Source organism: Pleurodeles waltl, chromosome 3_1 (genome assembly GCF_031143425.1).
Source record: "Pleurodeles waltl isolate 20211129_DDA chromosome 3_1, aPleWal1.hap1.20221129, whole genome shotgun sequence".
In the NCBI taxonomy this organism is placed as follows: Eukaryota; Metazoa; Chordata; class Amphibia; order Caudata; family Salamandridae; genus Pleurodeles; species Pleurodeles waltl.
This window is the reverse complement of record NC_090440.1, coordinates 1782691088-1782714214: the sequence shown is the minus strand read 5'-3', so window position 1 is coordinate 1782714214 and position 23127 is coordinate 1782691088. Positions and strand designations below refer to the sequence as shown.

Below are 23127 nucleotides of genomic sequence, written 5' to 3'. Positions count from 1 at the left end.
CACCAACTTCTATGCACCAGTAAACCTTAAACAAGCATTTGCAATACAACGGGTCTCACGTTTGCTCGTGTTAGAGCTCATAGCGTTGTAAACTCCTAACCGGACTTTTCACCCGTCATGAAACCTATCGGCAAAAGTGCAATAACCGGAAAAATGCAGTTAAGTGTTTAACAGGGTCGATATTAGGTAAAGCGCTCGACTTCTGCCAAGTGAGATAGCGCTGGGAAAATAGAGAAAAAGTAGTCCGCGAACCAGACGGAAAACAGCGAGTCTCCTATGTTTTCTGTACTTGGTCGCTGCGCCCGAGGAGGGCTAACCACCGGAAAAGGCATGACGTATGCTTGCCTTCCACTAATGAAATCAAGCAGATTCGAACAGGCAAGCCCACGAACCAATGAAGGACACTGACGTGATGTGGACGGGGCTCCGAGCCCTTTTTAATTCCTAAAGTGTCTCGCAAGCGAAACGCATGCGCAAGCGCATGCAGCGCAGGCTTGACCCTAAAAAAAGGGGTGGCATTAGTGGCCTTTTAAATCTTGATTGCAAACTTGAACAGTTGCCACTTCATATATAAGCTCTAACATCTTCCGTGTAAGATTGCAGCTAAGATCTGGAGCAAGTCCAGCATTACCCATGGTCACCCACTGATACTGATACTGCAACACCCTCCCATAGAAATGTATACAGGTAGGGCCATAATATAAAATATAACATGAAATAATGCTGAATTAAATTATTTAAATTACTTTAAAATGGAAATCCATTTACTTTATTCTTAAGAACTTTGAATAAAGCATTTTTTATTTTAATTTAACATATTTTAATGATTCTACTTGCATTTAAAATGTAATGTGCTGTTCATTTAATAGAATGTGTAATGAAATGAAAAATGTCCTTGCTTTTATAACAAAATGTTTGAATTCTATTAAGGACACATAGGCAAGGATTATGCTTTCTTTATGCGTTCTTTCTTTCCTTTATTCAAGCACAGCAGACTTTATAAGCAAACTACATTTCTAGAACACCCGGGGTCAGAACTACAACTCTTCGTCAGCCAGTCCCATCACTCCATGGACCATATCCTGCTGCACTGCTTCAGGCACTTCCTCTTTCATGACACGAGATGAAGATAACTGAGAACTCAATCACCTTTGCTGGATTTATTACCTGCGAACCAAACAACAAGAACAATGTCTGAACTTAGAGTCAAAACCACATACCCTCTATTGTTGCTGCATAAGAACAGTTATTACCAGTATCATGACCAACTGGCCGACAACCACTCAACCCCCCCCCCTACTGTAAAGGAGTCCCCGCAACGAGCTCCCCAACCGGAGCCACTGGCATCTGTCTTTATGATAATGTCTGGATCCGAGCTGATCATTCCAGGCCCCATGTAAGAGATCCACCAGCACATCTCGCCCTTTGTGTCCTTAGCGACACCTATTCTGAGTAGGAGAGACCTGTGCACAGATAGAAGCATTTTAGATGCTGAAGGGTCCTGTAATGCAGAGGACCTGGAAAGATCGCCGGAATTGAGGAAGCGAGAAGCCCCACTACCTGAGCGATCTGGCACAGGGAGTTCGAGGCCTTCGAAAGAGTCTTCCTTAACTCCCTGCGTGTCTTCGTTATTTTGCGAGACGGCAAACTGATGGTCTTGTCCACTGAGTTTGACACACCAGAGAAAGATTGTTTGCCTGGAGGACACCAGCAGAGACCTTTTGGCATTGATCAAGAACCCCAAACTCTCCAGAAGGGAAATGGCATACTGTAGCTGTTCTTGCAGCTTGCAGGGGCATTGATCCATCATCAATAGGTCATCGAGGTAGATGATCAGTCGGATGCCTCTTGCCCTTAGGTTCTCTATTATTGGTCTCAAAACCTTGGTGAAACACCAGGGGACTGAGGACCGTCCAAATGGCGCGGTCCTGAACTCTTAGACCTGCCCCTTCCATTGGGATTGCAGAAAACGGCAGTGGGGAAGGCATCATGAGCGCAAGATAAGCATCTTTCAGATCTAGGCGCACCATCCTGTTGTTGGGGCGCAGAAGATTGCGGAGCGGATGGATAACCTCCATCTTGAAGTGGCGGTACTACAGCCAGCCATTTAATTCTCTCAGGTTGATCACAGGACGCTGTCTCTCATCTCATTTGTCCACTAAGAAGATGTTGCTCAAGAAACCCAGAGGATAAAGCGAAGCCGGGGCTGTAGCCGCCTTGCCGAGCAATTCCCCCACCTCCTCATCCACAAGAGTTTCTGGAGCGTCGGAGAAGGCCAGGGGAAGGGGACGTGAGGTCTGAACTGTGGATCCAAAGATCTCTAGCTGAAACCCACAGGTCTGGAGATTCCAAGGATCTGAGGTAAGAGGTTCCCAATTGTGCGCGAATTGAGAAAACTACCCACCAACTGGAGTGAAAACCCCTGACATGACACTCACTAGTCTGGGTTCCGTGCAGTTGTCGACGGAAGGACCCTTTGGCGCTTCTCCCTGGTTGACCCTGTCTAGTGCGGAAGAATTCTCCGTAACGAGGTTACTGCGTGGGGCTTGTCTTCTGGTGGGGCCTTGGATGTAAAAACGGCCGGTCGAGCGCCCTCACCCATGACCAGCCGCGATGAAAAGTTGGGGCTGGAAAATCTTTTTTTATGGAGGACTGTGCCTTATCCAAGGACGCAAAGGTGAAGACAAATTTTGAAAGGTCCTTGATAGCGGGGTCCCCTAAGAGATTGCCCTGAGCCACCGGCCTGCCTCCATAGACGTGAGGTCCCCGAGCTTCGGGTTCACCTTTATCAAGAGAGACCTGTGCCTCTGCTGAGAGAGCGCAGTTGGTGTTGCCCAGGAATATTGCAGCACTCTGGGCTCAACGGGAGACCACCCCTTGGTATAGCATAGTATCTGTTGCCTTGGCTTTGTCTGCCAGCTCCAAAATCCTCGTGAGGGGGTCTGAAATGTCTAGCAGTTGATTCTGACAGGCCCTCCCGGATCTGACAATCCATTTTTTAAGGGTATTTGATAAATTTCTGTAGAAACGTGCCCATCTTGGGGTTGGTGTCCGGGGTGGTGGACACTTTCCCCGGGAGTGATGGCACTCCACTCTGAATCTTGCATGAACCTCCTTCTCCAGTGGTTTGCACAGCCTGCCGGCCATGTAAGGTGGTGGCCTTATCAGAGGGGTACCACTCCGAGGAGCGGGGGTGGACCAGGCCCTCAGGTTCAAGCATGTCAGATGACCCAGCAGCCTGAGAGTGCTCTGATAGACTTTGGATTGGCCTCCAAGGCCTTGATGGGCTCGCCTCGTTGTGGAGTCGTATGAGTGATTCTTGTCAGCGTCTGCTGACGGCAGCAGCGAGAGTGGGTCGCTTTGTGGGTCGTCCAGAGGAGGGCGCTCTGTGAACACCTGTTTCACTTCCTCGAAAGCTGGCTTATCCAGTCCGCTTTCCATTTTGTGTTTAGGGGGAACCTGTGTCACCTGCTCCCAGTTCGAGGAACTTTTAGTGGGTCGAGAAAGATTAAGGGGGACTTGGGCAGGAATGCGCCAAATGTAGGAGGCATCTCTCGAGAGTCTCAATTGTGGCGGCCACCACATGATGAATAGAGGCATCCACTGCATTGCAAAGTTCACTGTCAATGAGGTCTCCTCTTCCACATATTCCTTGTCTTGCATGTCAGAGCTGTGGGAATACAGGCCAAAATGGGATGCACTATTGCAGTTGCTCAATGTGCTGTTGAAGACCAGGCAATTTGGCTGAGTCTAGCTCAGGTCTTGTTTTGCGCTGACCGCATCAGCAATTTAACGCACAGTGTGCCAGTTGGTAGGTGTAGGAAGTTGGCTCTGTGTGTGCTATTTCAAAGTAAGGAATAGCATGCACAGAGTCCAAGGGTTCCCCTTAGAGGTAAAATAGTGGTAAAAAGAGATAATACTAATGCTCTATTTTGTGGTAGTGTGGTCGAGCAGTAGGCTTATCCAAGGAGTAGTGTTAAGCATTTGTTGTACATACACATAGACAATAAATGAGGTACACACACTCAGAGACAAATCCAGCCAATAGGTTTTTGTATAGAAAAATATCTTTTCTTAGTTTATTTTAAGAACCACAGGTTCAAATTCTACATGTAATATCTCATTCGAAAGGTATTGCAGGTAAGTACTTTAGGAACTTCAAATCATCAAAATTGCATGTATACTTTTCAAGTTATTCACAAATAGCTGTTTTAAAAGTGGACACAGTGCAATTTTTACAGTTCCTAGGGGAGGTAAGTTTTTGTTAGTTTTACCAGGTAAGTAAGACACTTACAGGGTTCAGTTCTTGGTCCAAGGTAGCCCACCGTTGGGGGTTCAGAGCAACCCCAAAGTCACCACACCAGCAGCTCAGGGCCGGTCAGGTGCAGAGTTCAAAGTGGTGCCCAAAACACATAGGCTAGAATGGAGAGAAGGGGGTGCCCCGGTTCCGGTCTGCTTGCAGGTAAGTACCCGCGTCTTCGGAGGGCAGACCAGGGGGGTTTTGTAGGGCACCGGGGGGGACACAAGCCCACACAGAAATTTCACCCTCAGCAGCGCGGGGGCGGCCGGGTGCAGTGTAGAAACAAGCGTCGGGTTGGTAATGGAAGTCAATGGGAGATCTAGGGATCTCTTCAGCGCTGCAGGCAGGCAAGGGGGGGGTTCCTCGGGGAAACCTCCACTTGGTCAAGGGAGAGGGACTCCTGGGGGTCACTCCTCCAGTGAAAGTCCGGTCCTTCAGGTCCTGGGGGCTGCGGGTGCAGGGTCTCTTCCAGGCGTCGGGACTTTGGATTCAAAGAGTCGCGGTCAGGGGAAGCCTCGGGATTCCCTCTGCAGGCGGCGCTGTGGGGGCTCAGGGGGGACAGGTTTTGGTACTCACAGTATCAGAGTAGTTCTGGGGTCCCTCCTGAGGTGTTGGATCTCCACCAGCCGAGTCGGGGTCGCCGGGTGCAGTGTTGCAAGTCTCACGCTTCTTGCGGGGAGCTTGCAGGGTTCTTTCAAAGCTGCTGGAAACAAAGTTGCAGCCTTTCTTGGAGCAGGTCCGCTGTCCTCGGGAGTTTCTTGTCTTTTCGAAGCAGGGGCAGTCCTCAGAGGATGTCGAGGTCGCTGGTCCCTTTGGAAGGCGTCGCTGGAGCAGGATCTTTGGAAGGCAGGAGACAGGCCGGTGAGTTTCTGGAGCCAAGGCAGTTGTCGTCTTCTGGTCTTCCTCTGCAGGGGTTTTCAGCTAGGCAGTCCTTCTTCTTGTAGTTGCAGGAATCTAATTTTCTAGGGTTCAGGGTAGCCCTTAAATACTAAATTTAAGGGCGTGTTTAGGTCTGGGGGGTTAGTAGCCAATGGCTACTAGCCCTGAGGGTGGGTACACCCTCTTTGTGCCTCCTCCCAAGGGGAGGGGGTCACAATCCTAACCCTATTGGGGGAATCCTCCATCTGCAAGATGGAGGATTTCTAAAAGTTAGAGTCACTTCAGCTCAGGACACCTTAGGGGCTGTCCTGACTGGCCAGTGACTCCTCCTTGTTGCTTTCTTTGTTCCCTCCAGCCTTGCCGCCAAAAGTGGGGGCCGTGGCCGGAGGGGGCGGGCAACTCCACTAAGCTGGAGTGCCCTGCTGGGCTGTGACAAAGGGGTGAGCCTTTGAGGCTCACCGCCAGGTGTCACAGTTCCTGCCTGGGGGAGGTGTTAGAATCTCCACCCAGTGCAGGCTTTGTTACTGGCCTCAGAGTGACAAAGGCACTCTCCCCATGGGGCCAGCAACATGTCTCTGGTGTGGCAGGCTGCTGGAACCAGTCAGCCTACACAGCTAATTGGTTAAGTTTCAGGGGGCACCTCTAAGGTGCCCTCTGTGGTGTATTTTACAATAAAATGTACACTGGCATCAGTGTGCATTTATTGTGCTGAGAAGTTTGATACCAAACTTCCCAGTTTTCAGGGTAGCCATTATGGTGCTGTGGAGTTCGTGTAAAACAGACTCCCAGACCAGATACTCTTATGGCTACCCTGCACTTACAATGTCTAAGGTTTTGTTTAGACACTGTAGGGGCACAGTGCTCATGCACTGGTACCCTCACCTATGGTATAGTGCACCCTGCCTTAGGGCTGTAAGGCCTGCTAGAGGGGTGTCTTACCTATACTGCATAGGCAGTGAGAGGCTGGCATGGCACCCTGAGGGGAGTGCCATGTCGACTTACTCATTTTGTTCTCACTAGCACACACAGGCTTGTAAGCAGTGTGTCTGTGCTGAGTGAGGGGTCTCTAGGGTGGCATAAGACATGCTGCAGCCCTTAGAGACCTTCCTTGGCATCAGGGCCCTTGGTACTAGAAGTACCAGTTACAAGGGACTTATCTGAATGCCAGGGTGTGCCAATTGTGGATACAATGGTACATTTTAGGTGAAGGAACACTGGTGCTGGGGCCTGGTTAGCAGGGTCCCAGCACACTTCTCAGTCAAGTCAGCATCAGTATCAGGCAAAAAGTGGGGGGTAACTGCAACAGGGAGCCATTTCTTTACAGTAGGTGTAATCCCCTGGGCTTCTAAAGGCTTAACGCAGAGGTGGAACACGTCTGGGGTAATCCCCTGGGTCCACATCCCTTTTGGTATCTAGGGAGAGTCTAAAACTCCTGGGCCCGGCCCCCTGTAGCGTACTTTGCCGCTCTCTCGCGCCTTAAAGGGAAATGGTGTAAAACAAGCCTTGCGGCTCTGTACAGACCCGTGAACCACAGGCGTCCACCGCTGCTTACCAGCTGGCCAAGGCACTTACCTGTGGCCTGGTACAGACCCCACGGCGGGGCGTCAGGGCTTCTGAGGCACTTGATGGCTCAGACTGTGTTGACATGGACGGTCGCCCCTGTAAATGACAAGTGGCCGCCCTCAGGTCAACGCGAGGGAGCACCGCCCTGCCCTCTGCAGGCACGTGGGATCACTGCAGCACCAGCTGGGTGAAACAAGCCGCAAATAGGATGGTGACAAGCACCCCTGCAGCTCCCCTGAAAAGGAAAAGTTAGCGCGCTGCTGCGGAAACTTGCACTAAGCCCCGAACGCGCGCACAAAAAGGGAAAAGGAACATCAAAGGAACAGGCACTTATCTTCATGACAGCAGGAAAGAAAGAAGAGGTGCCTGAAGCAGTGCAGCAGGATATGGTCCATGGAGTGACGGGACTGGCTGATGAAGAGTTGTAATTCTGACCCATGGTGTTCTGGGAAATGTAGTTTGCTTTTCAAGTCCGCTGTGTTTGAATAAAGGAAAGAAAAAAACATAATCCTCTCCTACGGTACTGACATATAATTACTTTTAACTACCTATCACTTTTCATACTTGTTAATATATAATATATTTTATACTTTAAATTTATTTTTAATAATTTAAGCTTCAAAAACACTAATTTAATATATTCAAAATAATTACATTTTTTATGTAAATCGTTATGCAGCACTTTATGTTGTTTTATTATTAGAAAAATATATAAATATTCACCATTATTAGTTTACATTCAAAATTGTTTTCGAAGCTTTTAAATCTTAATAAACGTTTTACACTTTTCCCTATACTTTACCACGTGGAGCTCTCCTCCGCAGTGGCGAAAACCTCTGGCTGCATGCGGAAACTTACTTATATGAAATGTTAAAATAATTTAAGTAGCTGATTCCATTATTAGGTCGCAGCCTAACAGACTTTTCAGCTGTCTGGTTTGCTTAAGACATCTTGGGGACTTTCAGAAAGTTGACATAGGGATGCATACAGCCTGTTGCTTGCTATTGGCTTTGTAACTCACCTTTTCCTGCTTTCCATTTGTTGGCTTTATTTGCTTTAGTCTCTCCAGGTTCATTTTGTCCCTAGCTTTGCCAAAACTCTATTTACTGAATCCTTCCTAAAAATTGTTTTCTGTATATAGGCCTTTAAATCTTGTTCTTCTCTTGCTTGGCATTCAAAGACCGAGGTCCGATGTCAAGCTGTGTCTTCCAGGGAGTTTGGTGTTTACTTTGCTTTCGCTTATTTCAAGTGGGAGCGCTTACAGGAAAGAGGGGATGCATATTACTTTCCCGATTGAGCCCGCTCAGACACCGCACCGACAGACAGGCATGTTTAATTACACATGTCTGCAGTACAGCAATAGAGACTTCTCCATGCTACTCACACACGTGGTGTGTTTGCTCTACTGTCGTGTGTTTGGGAGGATGAGTTGTTAAATGTGCATGAGGGGCGGACATTGTTCATTTTGCATATTTTATACATGTTTACTGCTTGGAAGTTGACTCTCGAGCCCATACTTCCCCGGAATAAACGTAGGAAAAAGTAACTCTTAAAACAATAAAACAGAAGTGCACCGCAAATGACGCAGTGCATCTTATGCTTTGCACCTCCCCTCCCCTCGGGCATAGCCATGCACCCGGTTTTGTACTGCATACCCCCCTCTTACAGAAACGTTTCTCTGCCGTGTCTGAATTTTCAAAGGTCAGTGGCCGATGCCTTTATCCCTGTTTCTCCCCCATTCACCAGACAGCTCATTTTGTCATGTTCTTGGCGACAGTGAGCCCGTTGCAGTTTTCCAGATATAGACCAAAAAGATGGAAAATGCTTACATTTAAAATTCCTCTCCACGTTTAAATAACACCCTGTAGTGCTCGGCGGCCTCTAGCTCAAGGAAATCGCAAGCGGTTGAATCCATACAGTTCGATACAATCTACAAATGTGAAGTTGGCCGTGTTAATGAATACCTTCAGCGTGACCGCTAAGAAGGAACGCATGTTAAAGAAATATGCATACATTGTGTACGTGGCTTTGAAACGTGCTTCTCTTTTTGCAATCTAGGAGTGCCTGGGCATGTTGTTGATGGCTTTGCCTGCATGTTTTGTCCTTGTTCCTGCATTGTGCGGTGTGTGTCTGATCATTTGAATCGGGCGTCTCGTTTCTAGCTCCACAATGTGCCTACAAATCTGTGTGATACACTAGTAGTGGTCATGAATTGTTTGATTATTTGTAGTCTCTGGGCGCTTTTGGGAAGCAGGCGGTGTGTGCAAAGGAGGGGTATTTCACCAGCAGTCTCCATGAATTCCACGGCATAGCGTTTTTAAAATATTGTGTGTATTATTGTGCCTTTTATGAAAACCCCTATTTTGGCTTAGAAGTAGACCGATACACATGTAACAACTGCTATGCTATGCCCATGCGTTCAACTGGGAAGACAGGTCTAGAGTTTTAGTTTTCAGGCTCTGTAGCCGACAATCTAAGACTAGATGGCAATTTATAAGCACATTATGAGCATGTTAGGGTGGCTGTCTGGAAAAATTTGAAATATAACCGGTCCTTGGGATAGGATATGACCAGTGGCACTGGAATTATGCAGCAGGGGAGAAACACTTAATTTGGTCAACCGGCTGCATAATTTGAAAGGGAAAGGCAAATTTATGCGGTGTTATGCAGCACATTTTGTGATAGTATTACTTTAATAGTTTATAATTCTAAGACTTCATAACCCCGTCTGTTCATAGGTTTCACCTCAGTAACGCTGGTTCAACTGCCAAATAAAGCGCTAAGCAACAAAAACGTGACTAGTCAAATTTTGCGAAGGGCATTCCTTCCTCTTTGTGGCTGCATTTCTCACCATGTTTTAGCAACTTTTTTGATTTGTTTGCACTAGAAACACATTTTATTTTGTTAAAATGTGCTGATTATATCAAATGATGGATCATGTGGCAAATGCTGCATACCCATAGTTATGTGGAAAACGCATCATCCACAGAATTGTATAATTCCAGTGGCCCTTGCTGAGACTGCATTTTGTAATTAGGCGTGACCTCGAGGCTTTAAGATGTAGTGTACATTTTATGGGGAAAAAACTCGACAGTTAGGAGAACATTTTCTTCTTTTATAGTTGTAGTTGTAAGCTACGGATGTAAACTATGAAATATGTTGTAAACTGGTATGGAGAAGTCTAAAAGGCAGTTTTTACGTCTCAGATGCAACAGTGCATGCTTGTTTTTTTTTTAATAATAAGGGGCTTCAAGCCCGTCCACTGCTTTCCATATGTTGGCTTTCCTCCTCGCACCCTTTGGTTGTCTGTGCTGCTTCCTCCCTTCCTCCCTCCCTTTTCCTGTGCTGCTTCTTCCCTCACTCCCTCCCTTTTCCCGTGCTGCCTCTTCCCTCCCTCCCGTTTCCCGCGCTGCTTCTTCCCTCCCGTTTCCCACGCTGCTGCTTCCCTCTCAAATGTGTATATACCCCCAGACTAGTCTCATGAGGTACTAGAATTAGGGAAAGATCTGGTCCTGCACAATGAGAACCTCCAAGTATCCTTCGGACATATGCTGATTATAGAGATTTTATTGCCTTTCTGCCACATGATGTTGTGAGTAATGAGGTGGTCTAGGAAAATCTGCATTGGTGTATTACAAAGTTAAAATAAACTTGGAAAATAACCTGCAAAAATTGCCTTTTGCAGCTCTTTTATTATTCCATAGATTGCACTTTATAAATTGGTGAACAACAATTGACTACCTTGCAAAAAAAAAATGGATGATGCACACGATTCTCATTCTTTCTTGAGTGATTTAGAGGCTTGAACGTGGGTTATATATATGGAAATTATGCAGAGGATTGAGGGTGATTGAGACACATTGTAATCAAAACTTACCGTAGACTAGAATATCTTTGGAGAATCCAAGATGAACAACTGTTTTCTTTTTGATATTGTGATATACCCAGCTAACAATTAAAGAGGTATGATATGGGTTTTTACAAATATATGAAAACATTTCTATATTGATAACCATTTTGTAGAAGTAGACCAATTTAATTATGTTCAGTGGCTGTGTTGATGAAGAAAACACCGTTGACATTCATTTTAAGACCATGGGCACAGGGATAAAATTAGTGAGGTTTCCCCCAAATAAAGCAAATAGGAGGCCTGTTGTGCAAAAGTTTAGTTGATATGAATTGGAATGTTGAGGTAAAAAGAAAACCAAAAACTTTCTATGAATTGGAATGTTGAAGGCAAAAAAAAAAAAAACTTTCTGCCACAGTAATGCTACCCCTACAAAAGTATGGACAATAAATCCCAAAATTTTGTTGCTCAACAAAAACTGTGGGATGACCTAAACTTTGCACGAACTAGCAAAGTTTTCCAGAAAAGTTTGGGAAATTGTTACGCAAACCATTAGCCGCTTGGAAATAGATATAAAAGTTGTATGGGGGCAAATGATAGGTTTATGATCCTTTTAAACATATATTAATGCTTGATAAAATGAAGCTATTCCTCATAAAGGTAGAGAGAGAAGTGTAACTGAGAAATCTGTGGACCAGTAACAGCATAATCATTTTGTTACCTGAGGTAGAAGGAGTACCAATGAGTATGAAACTAAATAAAGGCCCAACTTTGGTTCATTCCCATGGTTTTGAACTTCAGGTGCCCTGGTCAGTCTGCACAAGGAAGGCTATCAGAGGGACCCATCTGACTATTGGGCCATTTCATTGTTAGGTGGGATAGAGAAAATATTTGGGATGGTTCTTTTAAACCACCTGCAAGGCTGGAAGACAAGTAAAGATGTCCGTATAGATGTATAGCATAGGTTTAATCAACAAAGCTGTTTGACTTTAAGTGATTTGCTGTTATTATACTAAGGTTAAGGAAGTCCCTATTTATTTGACCTTCATCTGTTAAGGTCCAACCTTCATCTGTTTAAGATCAGCATTGGATTTGGTTAACTGTTCAAAATTGTGGTCTTCTGCAGAAAAATTAAGTGCCGGGATCAGCATTTTATTTCAGTGGTAAAGATTCTATGCACAAATAACTTCTGCAACAGTCCATCATGTCCCATATGGCAAGTTCATAAATTATTTTATTATCAAAAAAGGAGTACAACAGGGTTTCACCTTGGCATCAACCTTGTTCTCTTTATTTTTGAGCAATACATTATAGTATTTATTAAAGGCCCAACTTGATGTACCAAAAGTAGCAAATTGTGAAAATACCAATACTTCTCTACGCAGATGGTGCCATATTGTCAACTTGTCCGAAATATGTGATCCATAAGCTTTTAAGGGATGCTCTCTAAACATTGTGTAAAGAAAAATGTGACAATTTAATGCAAGTAAACCAAGGTCGTGCTTTTAAAGGCAACCACAAAACTAGAGGCATTTACTGCATGCAAGGGGGGGATATAGACTTTGAGCCTGGTTACAAGTTTGGCGGTCCTGGGACTGCATGGTGACGTTGGTGGTCTGATCGTCGTATTACGAGTTTGGGGGTCGTGCCAACAAAAGACCACCAGCAGACAGACCACCACGGTAACAAATAAGCACAAACAGGCCTGCAAAGCCAGTGTTTCTGTCAATCTCATTACAAGGTTGCACTCCGCCAATGTGACCGTGGCGGTCAAACCACCATGTACAGGTTGGTGGAAACGGGGACTATAAAGGGAGACACTCCCCTGCAGACAGCCTTACACGTCCGGTGCCGCGATTGAGCCCTTCACAAATGTCATACCGCTGCTGATAATCATCGAAAAACAACAAAACCAACGCCGCCGTGGACGCCAACACCTACCTGGATCATTAACTTTAAAATCAGCTTGTAACACCAGCTTACATAACATAGGGAGGCACGCCATGGGCAAATTATACACATTCAGTAATATATATCAACACAAACACAGTCCCAATACCCCCCTTTTGAGCAGCACACTCATACTGCACCTCAACACTACATAAATACACATGGTCACACAGAAAGGGCACAGGGAGACTGAAGGATTCACATCATTGTCACACATCAACAACAGCACACCTATAGCCTATGTACAGATATAACTCACACACTCACATTCCACACTGGCCAGAGACTGTCCTTACATACAACACACATATGTATCGATGTGGCATGGAACACAAACAACACTGCCATTAAACAGCCCTGCAGTGGACACACACATCACAGCACAATGAAAGGACAATGGCATGCACAAAACACAGACACACAAATAGACAAAGAACACTATGCCAACTATACTTGCACAATTGTGATTGGGCCACCTGGAACACCCAGGGAAGGAGACTGCAGTGGGACATATAGCACTTTGAACAGGTCCCTTCAAACAACTTGTGCACAGGAAATGGCCCTACATGGGTCTCGGGGACAAACAATAATAAACCTAAATGTCATGCACATCTGCACAATGGGGAAGGGAAAATCAACAAAACACTTACAACTCCATTGCATGGTACATACCTGTACAGGAACTAGAAGCAAGGGACACACACCTAAATGGACACATGCACAGTCTAATGCAAACACAGCTAGCACAACTAAACACATTCCATGCCTGCACAAACAGAATTCAAGATGACACACATCACATGAATTAATTAGACACGTCAGGGGGAAGTCTAACACCATACATGCCCATATTAGACAACACAAAAAGAAATACTTACCATATCAATAAGCACACAATGCCATCACACCACCATTGCATTTATGCACACATACCTATACACACAACATATACCCTTATCTTGGGGGGCACCAGGACTGCCTACAAAGTCACAAACTGCACACAGAAGTTACATGGAGCAGCAAGCAGGCTCAACACACACAACTGGAGGCACACAACCAAAGTCAATCAGAAACAACATAAAGTACAATTACAGGACAAAGGTGTACCCAAAATAAAACAACTCTTTGGTTTTATTCAAAAACCTATTTGAAAATGTCCAAGGCCATTGTCCAGTCCATACGTTTTGAAAATGCACTGTACTGTGCCAACACTTGACTCTTTTTACTGCCAGGGAACCTCAACATTAAGAGGCATCAAGTTGGCAGGCACCTTGGGATTTTTCTGGGGGTTATCTGATTTGGGAGGGGGGATCTTGGGCTTGGGAGGGGTCGGCTACTTGGGAGGGATGGGATTCTTCTTGGTGGATGGAGGAAGGGGGGGAAGGTATGGCTATTTGTAGAGGAGGCCTTAGAGGTGGAAGGGACGGCCTGGGAGCAGGGTGGGGTCCTTCTGGGTCTGGGACAGGGAGGGGGGGGGGAAGGGTTAACAGGGCAATGGTTAAGCTCATACAAAAACATTTCTTCAACATACGGGGTGGTCTTCAGAATGGGGTTGGGATTTGGAGGTTGAGGGAGTGGTTGTAGGCTGTGTTGATGTGGATGTTGTGGGTGCGTGCTTCTGTGAAGTATACTTGTGTGTGGTTTGTGTCTGTTGGGTGGGAGAGTGTGGGCGATTGTGTCGGGGGACGGGAGGTGGAGGTGCTGGGGGATGTGGGATGTGGGATGTGGGAGTAGCAGAATTGTGTCTCTCTGTTTGGGTGGTGACTGCGGGTTGCCTGGATGTGGTGAATGTATGTGTCTGTAGTTGTGGTGTCTACAGGTGTGGTGCTTGTGGTGGAGATCTGCCAGGGTGCGGTCAGTGGGTTTGATGGGTGTAGTGGGTGTGTCGATGACTGTTAATGTTGTGCCTTTGGGTATGCTTGAGGTTGTGTCTGTGATGCTGGGGGTGGTGGGAGTGTCAAGGGAAGTTGTGAATTCTTGTGTCTGTAGGTGGCAGTTGTTTGTGTGTGTACACCAGTGTGTTTTCTGGTACTTGTGTTTGTGTGAGCTACTCTTGGGTGTTGTGGTGGATGTCTGCCAAATCGGTCTGTGTGCCTTGGGTAGGTAAAGGGAGGAGGGATTTGGATTGGGAAGAGGGAGTTGGAGGGGGACGGAAGGTGGGGGGGGGCTGGCTGCCGTCAGTGAGGAAGCCAGAGCCTGAAAAGATCTCTGTAGGCTAGCCATTGAACCATGAATGCCTTCCAGGTATGCATTGGTCTGTTCTAGCTGACTTGCCAATCCTTGGATGGCATTCATAATGGTTGACTGACCCACATAGATTGTTCTCAGGAGGTCAGTAGCCTCCTCACTGTGGGCAGCAGGGGTAACAGAGGCTGGGGCGGAGGTCCTTGCAGCGAAGGACATGCCCAACCTCTTGGGTGAGTGGGCAGGGCCAACTTGGTGGGGAGCAACAGGTGTTCCCTGTGGCAGCTCGACCTGTTGATGTGAGAGATACAATGTTACAGGTTTTATTGTGATATCTATCTCCAATAGTTTACAGTGACATTTAGCAAAGGCTGGATATACATTGGATTTGCATGTTTTCCTTATGTGACAGGTACACAGGCTATCAATTGTGTTCATCAGACATTAGTGAAACATACCAATTCCATTTCAGTCAACCAGCTGGAGAATTTAGGAGTTCATTAGAACTTGGGAGAATGGGTATAGACTTACATTTTGCCACCATTGCAGGTAAAAAAGCAGCTGGACAGGATGTGGCTTTGGTAATTTTAAGGACTAGTTGACTGTTATACAGGCAAACCCAGAGTTTTGTTTTTATATGTGGTTGGAGTCATCATGTGGTCAGTGCATTGTGAATGTGCCTGCTGCCAATACCGTTGAGTTGATGCATCCTGAGGTCTTGGGTTCGTATTTTTTTTTGTTGCACACAAGTTGAGCTTTACTTCCTGTATACAATATATTCGTCTTGGCTTAGCTGCTCAAGATGGCTCTAGGAAGTTAGCCACATCACAGAGTGTACCATGATCTGTATCTTGGACAGTCCCAGGTGAGTAAACATTTGTGAGTTCACAGACAGATGCATTATGGCATATGGACACAGTCCTGGCGATTGGAGTTCCAGGGACTGTCCCTCCTGGGGTTTAGTCATGTTACTCCATGTATTACTCACAGTATCCATAAGTTATCCTCCCAGGTGAGTACTCTTCCATTACGAACAGGGGTAGTTGGACAGATGCACACTGGGCTGGTGTTTGGATTTGAAGAGACAGAGCCACCTGGTCTTAGCAGTCCTGTCACTCCCTGTACTTCATGCACTTAGTGTATGTCAAACCCCCACCCGCCCAAGTTAGTACATTTCATGTGTGAATTCCCAAAGAAGGGTATTTTGGCAAGTGTACACTGGTCTGGTTATTGGAGTGACTATAAGGGAGCCTCCTGCGAGTTGCAGTTATGTAACTCTGCATTATAAACGCTATACTGGTGGTTTCCTGTCAGGTGAGTACACTTCAGTGATGATTTGGTACACAGGGGTATTTTGAGGGGAGAACACTGCTTTGGAGTTTAGAGTTCAGGGGAACAGTGCCTGCTGTGAGTTGCAGTCCGGACACTCTTACTGCTCCCCAATACCTGACAGATGCCAACTCACCTAGTGATTACACATCATATGAGATTTATTATACTGAGGTCTTCAGAGAAGAGGGCACTGTTCTGGTGTTTGAAGTGTCCTGGCCTTAGCAGTCCTGTCAGTGCCTGTACTACACACACACACTATACAAACGTCATCCTCCCAGTTGAGTGCACTTCATTGGGGAGTTCAGGGACAAGGGTCTTTGGAGCAGAGGACACAGTAATGGCTGATTGGAGTGACCGTACCAGTGCCTCCTGGCTTTAGCAGTCCTGTCATTGCCTGTACTACACATACACACACACTAAACAAATGTCATCCTTTCAGTTTAGTACACTTCTAAGGGGAGTTGACAAGCAAGTTAATTTTGTGAAGGATACGCTGTTCTTGTTTCTCGAATTGTAGAACAGTGTCTGCTGGGAATTGTAGTGCTGTCAATCCCTGTACTACACACAATATACACAGATGTTATACCCCCCAGGTGAGACTACTCACATGTGAGATGCCAGACTGTGGTCTATGGACAGGTGGACTCTGGGATTTTGAGTGGGGTGACAGTGAAGGTGGCAAAAAGGGAGTAGTGAGCATACATGACAATACATTTTGGTGACATATTTTTGTGTTGTGACATGCCAGACTCCACTTCTCCAGGTATTCCTGTCACGCCCTCAGGATGCAGTATGGCCAAGACCATCTCCTCCCAGGATGTGAGTTGTAAGGGGGGGGGACTACCAGCAGTCTTCTGGCCCTGTAGCTGGTGCCCGGATACCATGGAAGGGACCTTCCCCTGGAGGTCAATCCAACTCTTCCTGGTGTGCGGGGTGGGAATTCTCTGACTATTCTTTGCCACATTTCCATTCTTCTGGTGATAGTGCGCTGGACTTGGGCTCCAATTAAATGTGGCTCTTCTCTTATGATTTCATCCACCATGACTCTTAACTCATCTGCAGTGAAACGGGAATCTTTCAGGGGTGATATGGTGGTGATAATGAAATAGGAAATTAACAGGTGACTGTGAGTTTCTGACACTGAGAAGTGCTAATGGATGTGATTGGAAATACGTGTGTTTAGGGTCTGGGATATGTGCTTAGAAAAGGTTGGTGGGGTGCCTATTCTATAGTTCTATTTTTTTGGATAATGCACTCTGGCTTAAGTGATTGGCGTTGGTGATGCGAAAGATTGTGGCATGTGCAGGTGGGTGTTTTATAGTGTGCTTTGCAGTCATGTCAGTTGTGGCAACGTGTGTCAGTTGTGTTGTTTTCAAATCCATCCAATGTGCAGTTGTGTTTTACTGTGGTGACCGTGAACCACTGTGGTTCGGACCATCATGGCTGGCCGCCACTGCGACTTTGAACTTGTAATACGGTCGGCGGTTGGCCAACGGGCTGTCGGTGCTGGGGGCTGGACCGTCTATTTCCCACCCTCTCCGGTACTGGCGGTGTGGCTTTTCTGGCTGGCGATCCTGTCTGTGTAACTCGTAATACAGTATTTTGTAAGGCTGCCAATATGGCGGTCTGAGTCCAATCACCAAACTCGTAATGAAGCCCTTTGTCTCTACACTCGATTATTTTGATTTTTTTGGGAGCATTGACTAAATTGGAAAGAGCAGATAAAACAAGACAAGCATAACTTTGACACAAAGTTTTTGGATATTTGTTTTGAGCATCGACTAAATTGGAAAGAGCAGATAAAACAAGAAAAGCATAACTTTGACACAAAGTTCCAACACAGTTCTTCAATTCATGGGCAAGGCAGAAAATCAGTAAATTAGTTTAGTCCTAAAATTTATAAACCGAATGCAGTTTCAGGTGTGATCTATCTAACAAAACATTACGCTTATATAGGAACACCCGTATTCTACAACTGATCCAGAATACATTTCTGAGAGCACTGTTGTGGATGGGACATTGGCCCCCTATTGATAATATTGTTCTTTGGAATGGGACTCACCACATCTGTCAGATAATTGCCCTGCAACCAATATTTTACTGGCTACATATAAAAAGAAATTTGCAATCTGGGCCCTAAATTTAGAATCAGTTTAGAACTGTGCACGTTTAGGAGGAGAAGAGAAGTAAGCTAGTTAGTACATGTGAAAAAGATACTTGCGGTTTTGCAGTTGCATCACCTCTGGAGTGACTCCAGTGAAGTAGGCACAAATATGATTTCAATTTTTGAAGAATGAATTAAATTACTTAAATTAAGAAGGACATTTTTAAACCTAAATGAAAGCAGTTTGGCTGCACAGTATTTGAAATAAAAAATAAAAGCATTTGAACCTTATTTGGATGAAAGTTTCCTTGATAGGCGACATACCCAATATGTACAATTTAGCATGGAACTCTCCTGAATAAAGAATTCCTAACAAAATGTGGGATAGAAGTGAACTTTGTTATTGCAGGATTAGTGAGAAGTTTTCAGAAATGAATTTTTTCTTTTTTGGATAAAGTCTCTAAAACAACATCAACATTAGCAATTGCCATTAGTTAAAAGGTTCAGCATAAAAACATGTGCGCATGCACTTGCACTTTGTTAGAAAATAGATTATCTCTTAATGTATTGCAGAGTTGTCTTATATTTGGTCTGCACGATCTTCAATTTGAGATGTCACCAAGAAAAATATTGAAAAGATATGGTCCCAGGTAACAACCCAAGATAATGCAAGACAGGCTGTTTATTGTTCTCAAGTCAGAGCCTTGATATTTAAAAGGGGTACATGTGCATGTTTCCATATATATGTTGTAATCGGAAACTCTGCCCTTTTTGGGGTAATTTGTTTAGGCTCATTAGTCCAGAGAAGATCTTGATTAAGACAATCAAAATCCTTGGCAGAATCAACAAGGTTACAATAAAATGGATGTTAATATCGTAACAAAGCTAGACCTATTAACAATGTAAAGGTCCATGGTTCTTGACATACAGAGAAGCCCCTTCGAAGTCGTGAGAGCATGGCTGGGATTGTATTTTTGCTTTTACCACAAACAGCCAACTCATTTAATAAAATTTGGGTAAAAATGTTAGCTGTGGGACTTTACATAGCGAGTAACCAATTCTGTGTCCGGACCGGAGGCTCGGATTATGCCTATTCTTTCTTCCCTTTACTGTACAGCAGCCATATTAAAGAACCAAACAAACCACATTACCGAAAAAACCCATGGGGAAATTGGCAAAAACAAACAGGCAACATTTTCACCATACAATCGGGTGGCAGGATTCTCCATGTAATCCCTTGCCTCTATCCTCCAAATCATCTTTCTTCGCTGCTCACTACCCAGATAAAGTCTCTTTTTTTCTTTCTTACTCTTGCTATATGTTGGATTGTTACCTTCAGTCCCTATTTGGATGTGAGTGTCTGTGTGTCACGGGACCGCTTTGCCCTTCTACAAGACATTTATTATTTTCCCTGTAATGCAGAGTGCAGTGATGGCTTCCAGCCGGTAGGCGACGCTGTTGGAGTGCGTTATATGTGCTATCAAATGCACAAGTTTGCTAATTCTGTCTGGATCTAGACTTGCAGGCCGCTTGCCTGTGCCTCTCACTGCCACTGGAGTGTGTCACCCTTGCTGTAGAGGGTCCGTACAGGCTGTGAAGCCTGCATTTATTCTAGACACCCTGTGCTTTGTCCAGGGTAGGTATGTTTGCCTTCATACACCCCTGGTGGGTCTGTATCATTGCTTCAAGGCTTCCTGCCTAGTGGGGACATGCTACTAGGAGGTGACTAAACCCAGATAATCTGTATTTTTTCCAGGGTAGTGTCCCCGGGGCTTGGACCCTCTTTTGATTGTGGCTCTCTCCATTGTTGACTCATTGGCACCGCAGCACCAACACTGCAGTTCTTAGCACTGCCCTAAAAGTTTTACTAGGCGCTTGTCACTGCATGCCAGTTTGATTTAAGTGCCTGGCAGCACTGCACCCGTGCATTGTTACGTGGGTGGGCCCCTGTTCACCTTACTCCCATGAACATCATGGAGCATGGAGACATGCAGAGGGACGAGGACCCATTGGCCCAGTTACCATGGGATGATGAGTTTACGATGCAGTGGATGCATCAATTTATATGCCAGTTGAGGAGGCGATGGCCCTCATTAAGCAGCGTTTAGCGCAGCAAATAGCATATGAATGTGCCAATTGGACCCAGGCATTGACTGCCACAGTCCCGGCGCCCATTTCCCCTGCCAAAGGTGCCTCCAAGCCCTGTTTTGCCTGACCCCACCAGGGATTATGCCCACGGCGACACGAACGAGGAGCCTGTCCTATCCAGACGTTGGCGTCCCTCCCCCCTCATCCCCAGTCACTGAATCCCGGCTCCAGATGTGTTTGATCTGGAGGAGCTCCTCCACCCTCGATCGTCTGATTCGCCCTCAGCCACGAAGGTGACAAACTACGTGCGGTAATGATTACAAGAGCCTTAGCCCAGATCAGACGGCAACACGCGGAGGTGGTCCTGATCACCCCTATTTGGAGATTGCAAGTATGGTTTCCAGTTCTTCTGGAACTTTCTTGGGATTTTCCAATCGGTCTCCCCCCTATTTATGTCTGCAATTTCGGCACAGCATGTACCTGTTGAGGGTTATCTGGTGGGAAAGCATCCTTTTGTGTGCCACTTGCTATGAAGTATCAGGTTATCTCTCCCTCTAGAACCATGGTATTAAAAACTTTGGAATGTTAATAAGGTGGTCATCCTTTTCTTATCCTAGCAACCTAACAGGTTCCTCTTGTGTAAGGAGATTTCGGCAGCAGGGTTTCTGATGTTAGAGCGCTAGGCATCACTGGAAGAATTTGTTTCTACTTCCGGGGTCTCACTTATGATTAGTAGATGGACTAAATGTAACACTAGGATTATAGAGTACCTGACCTTTCCTAATTCTCCGAAGCTTTGCGTGGTGCAATGTCTAAAGGCCTATGAGGAAATGTCAGCAGATTTCAGGCCTCCAGGGGAGAGACTGCTCTGGATTGCCCACAGGAAACCTCATAAGGCGGTTTCGTCTCCCACTATAGCACGTTGGGTGCAGTGGGTCATGCAGGAAGCTGGCATAGATCTCACGATTTTTGGTGCCCATTCCGCTATGGGGGCAATGGCCTCTAAGGCTTTCAATCTAGGCGCACGACTAGAGGGAGGACATTATGAATGCAGCTGATTGGGCCTCAGATTCTACCTTTAAACAGTTCTACTTAAAGCCAATTTCGGATATGGCTCATTTGGTAGTAAGTAAGCTTTGAACTAGCATAATCAGAGCCTCTGGTCCTGACATGGGAAATTTTTCATTCTAGCAAATGTAATGGAAAGTTTCACTTCTATTAGGGACATGGAGGTGAGGATTATTCCACTCTCTGATCAGGAAGACCCTCCCCATGACTAGTAAGTAATGAGTCTTCTCTCACGATAGTACTTGTGCAAATTGTGATGTCATTAAATATGTTCTTTTGCTGGGTTTGGTTGATCGGTGACTCTATAGGGTCCAGGTTCTCATGGTAATTACAATTCTTTTGTTCCAGGCATGGATACTGGGAAACAAATGTGTAGTAAAGGTTATTGGCGTGACTCTAGTGTCAAAAGAGGATTTGGAGTATAGAGACAAGAGACATGGAGAACCCTGACACCTGATTGGATGATGGACTCTTGTGGAAATGTTGCCTGTTATTTGCTTTTACCAATTTCCCTGTGGCTTCTGGTAAATGTGGTTTGTTTGGTTACTTAGTATGGCTGCTGTGTAATAAAGTGAAGAAAGCATAAGCATCATTTTTGCCTCTGTGTCCTTAATAGAATTGAAACTTTCCTTTACGTCATCTAGGAAATTTCTCATTATTATTAGGATCAGTTTTTATCCACTTTTTAATATGGAAATCGTCACTGAAGAATGCTACGTTTTGGGGATGTTGCAAGTAATTTGAATACAATTAACGATGGAGGCTAATGAGGGTGCACATCATTCCAAAGTTTTTCTTAACATGATTGCTTCACCAAGTATCTGACTTTGTGCATTAGAGCCGTTCAAGCTTTTAATAGTTGTACTGTGACACCAATTTCTTTTTTTAAAATCTTTTGGATAAAATTGCATATTGTAAGGTTTCATGCAGTGATTATTGTCTTGTGTAATATGGAAGCTCACAGATGCTTTTTCACTTCACCCTAAACCCATTTTCTTTCCTATCAATTTTTTAGATAGATGACAAAGAATTTGATATTCCACAAGTTGATACACCTCCAACTTTAGAAAGTATCTTGAATGAGGTAAGATCTGTAAGTAGCTCATTTGCAAGCAATCAGTGCTATTTTGCCAAAAAGTGAAAAAAACAATGCACTGTGATTTTGTTGTTGTTTTACAATTAAGATGTAGGGGGTTATTCTAACTTTGGAGGAGTGTTAATCCGTCCCAAAAGTGACGGTAAAGTGACGGATATACCACCAGCCGTATTACGAGTTCCATAGGATATAATGGACTCGTAATACGGCTGGTGGTAAATCCGTCACTTTTCCGTCACTTTTGGGATGGATTAACACCTCCTCCAAAGTTAGAATAACCCCTGTAGAGTTATATCTGTTGAATCAGATTGCACCTTTGCTTATTCAGTCCAGATGTTTCATGGTCTCTCTTTCATAAAATAACCACAGCACTCATTGGATAAGGGGGCTCGTTGTAGTTTTTTGTAATAGTTTGCGATGTACAGTCCGATACTACTGACGAAATATATTAACCGCATGCTGTGTCACAGGACAGTCTTTAAGATCATCATGCCAATGCAGTAGTTTAGATTTGTGAGCTCAGTTTAGAAAGCAGAACACATTAGAATACACAGGAGTACTGAGTAATGGGTAATATGCATGTGCCAGGTCTCAAATGAACCAATGTTTTACTTAATGGCAGAACAGAAAAAGAGAAGTGTTGGTGGCTAAGTTACATACAAAGCAGAATCATGTAGACCAGGAGATATCATTACAGCATAACTAACTGTAACTGG

The 23127-nt window shown here is 45.1% G+C and overlaps 1 protein-coding gene across 3 annotated transcripts in view; it reads left to right on the top strand.

Annotated features, from left to right (window-relative positions):
- Positions 1–23127, top strand: part of VPS8 (VPS8 subunit of CORVET complex) — a 1496959-nt gene that overhangs the window by 82764 nt on the left and 1391068 nt on the right. For 2 of the 3 annotated variants that reach the window (XM_069225817.1, XM_069225816.1), the window contains exon 2: positions 22331–22408. In XM_069225817.1, the coding sequence (XP_069081918.1) occupies positions 22331–22408 (78 nt within the window). The remainder of the gene's footprint in view (positions 1–22330; positions 22409–23127) is intronic. The other variant, XM_069225815.1, reaches the window with a different exon arrangement.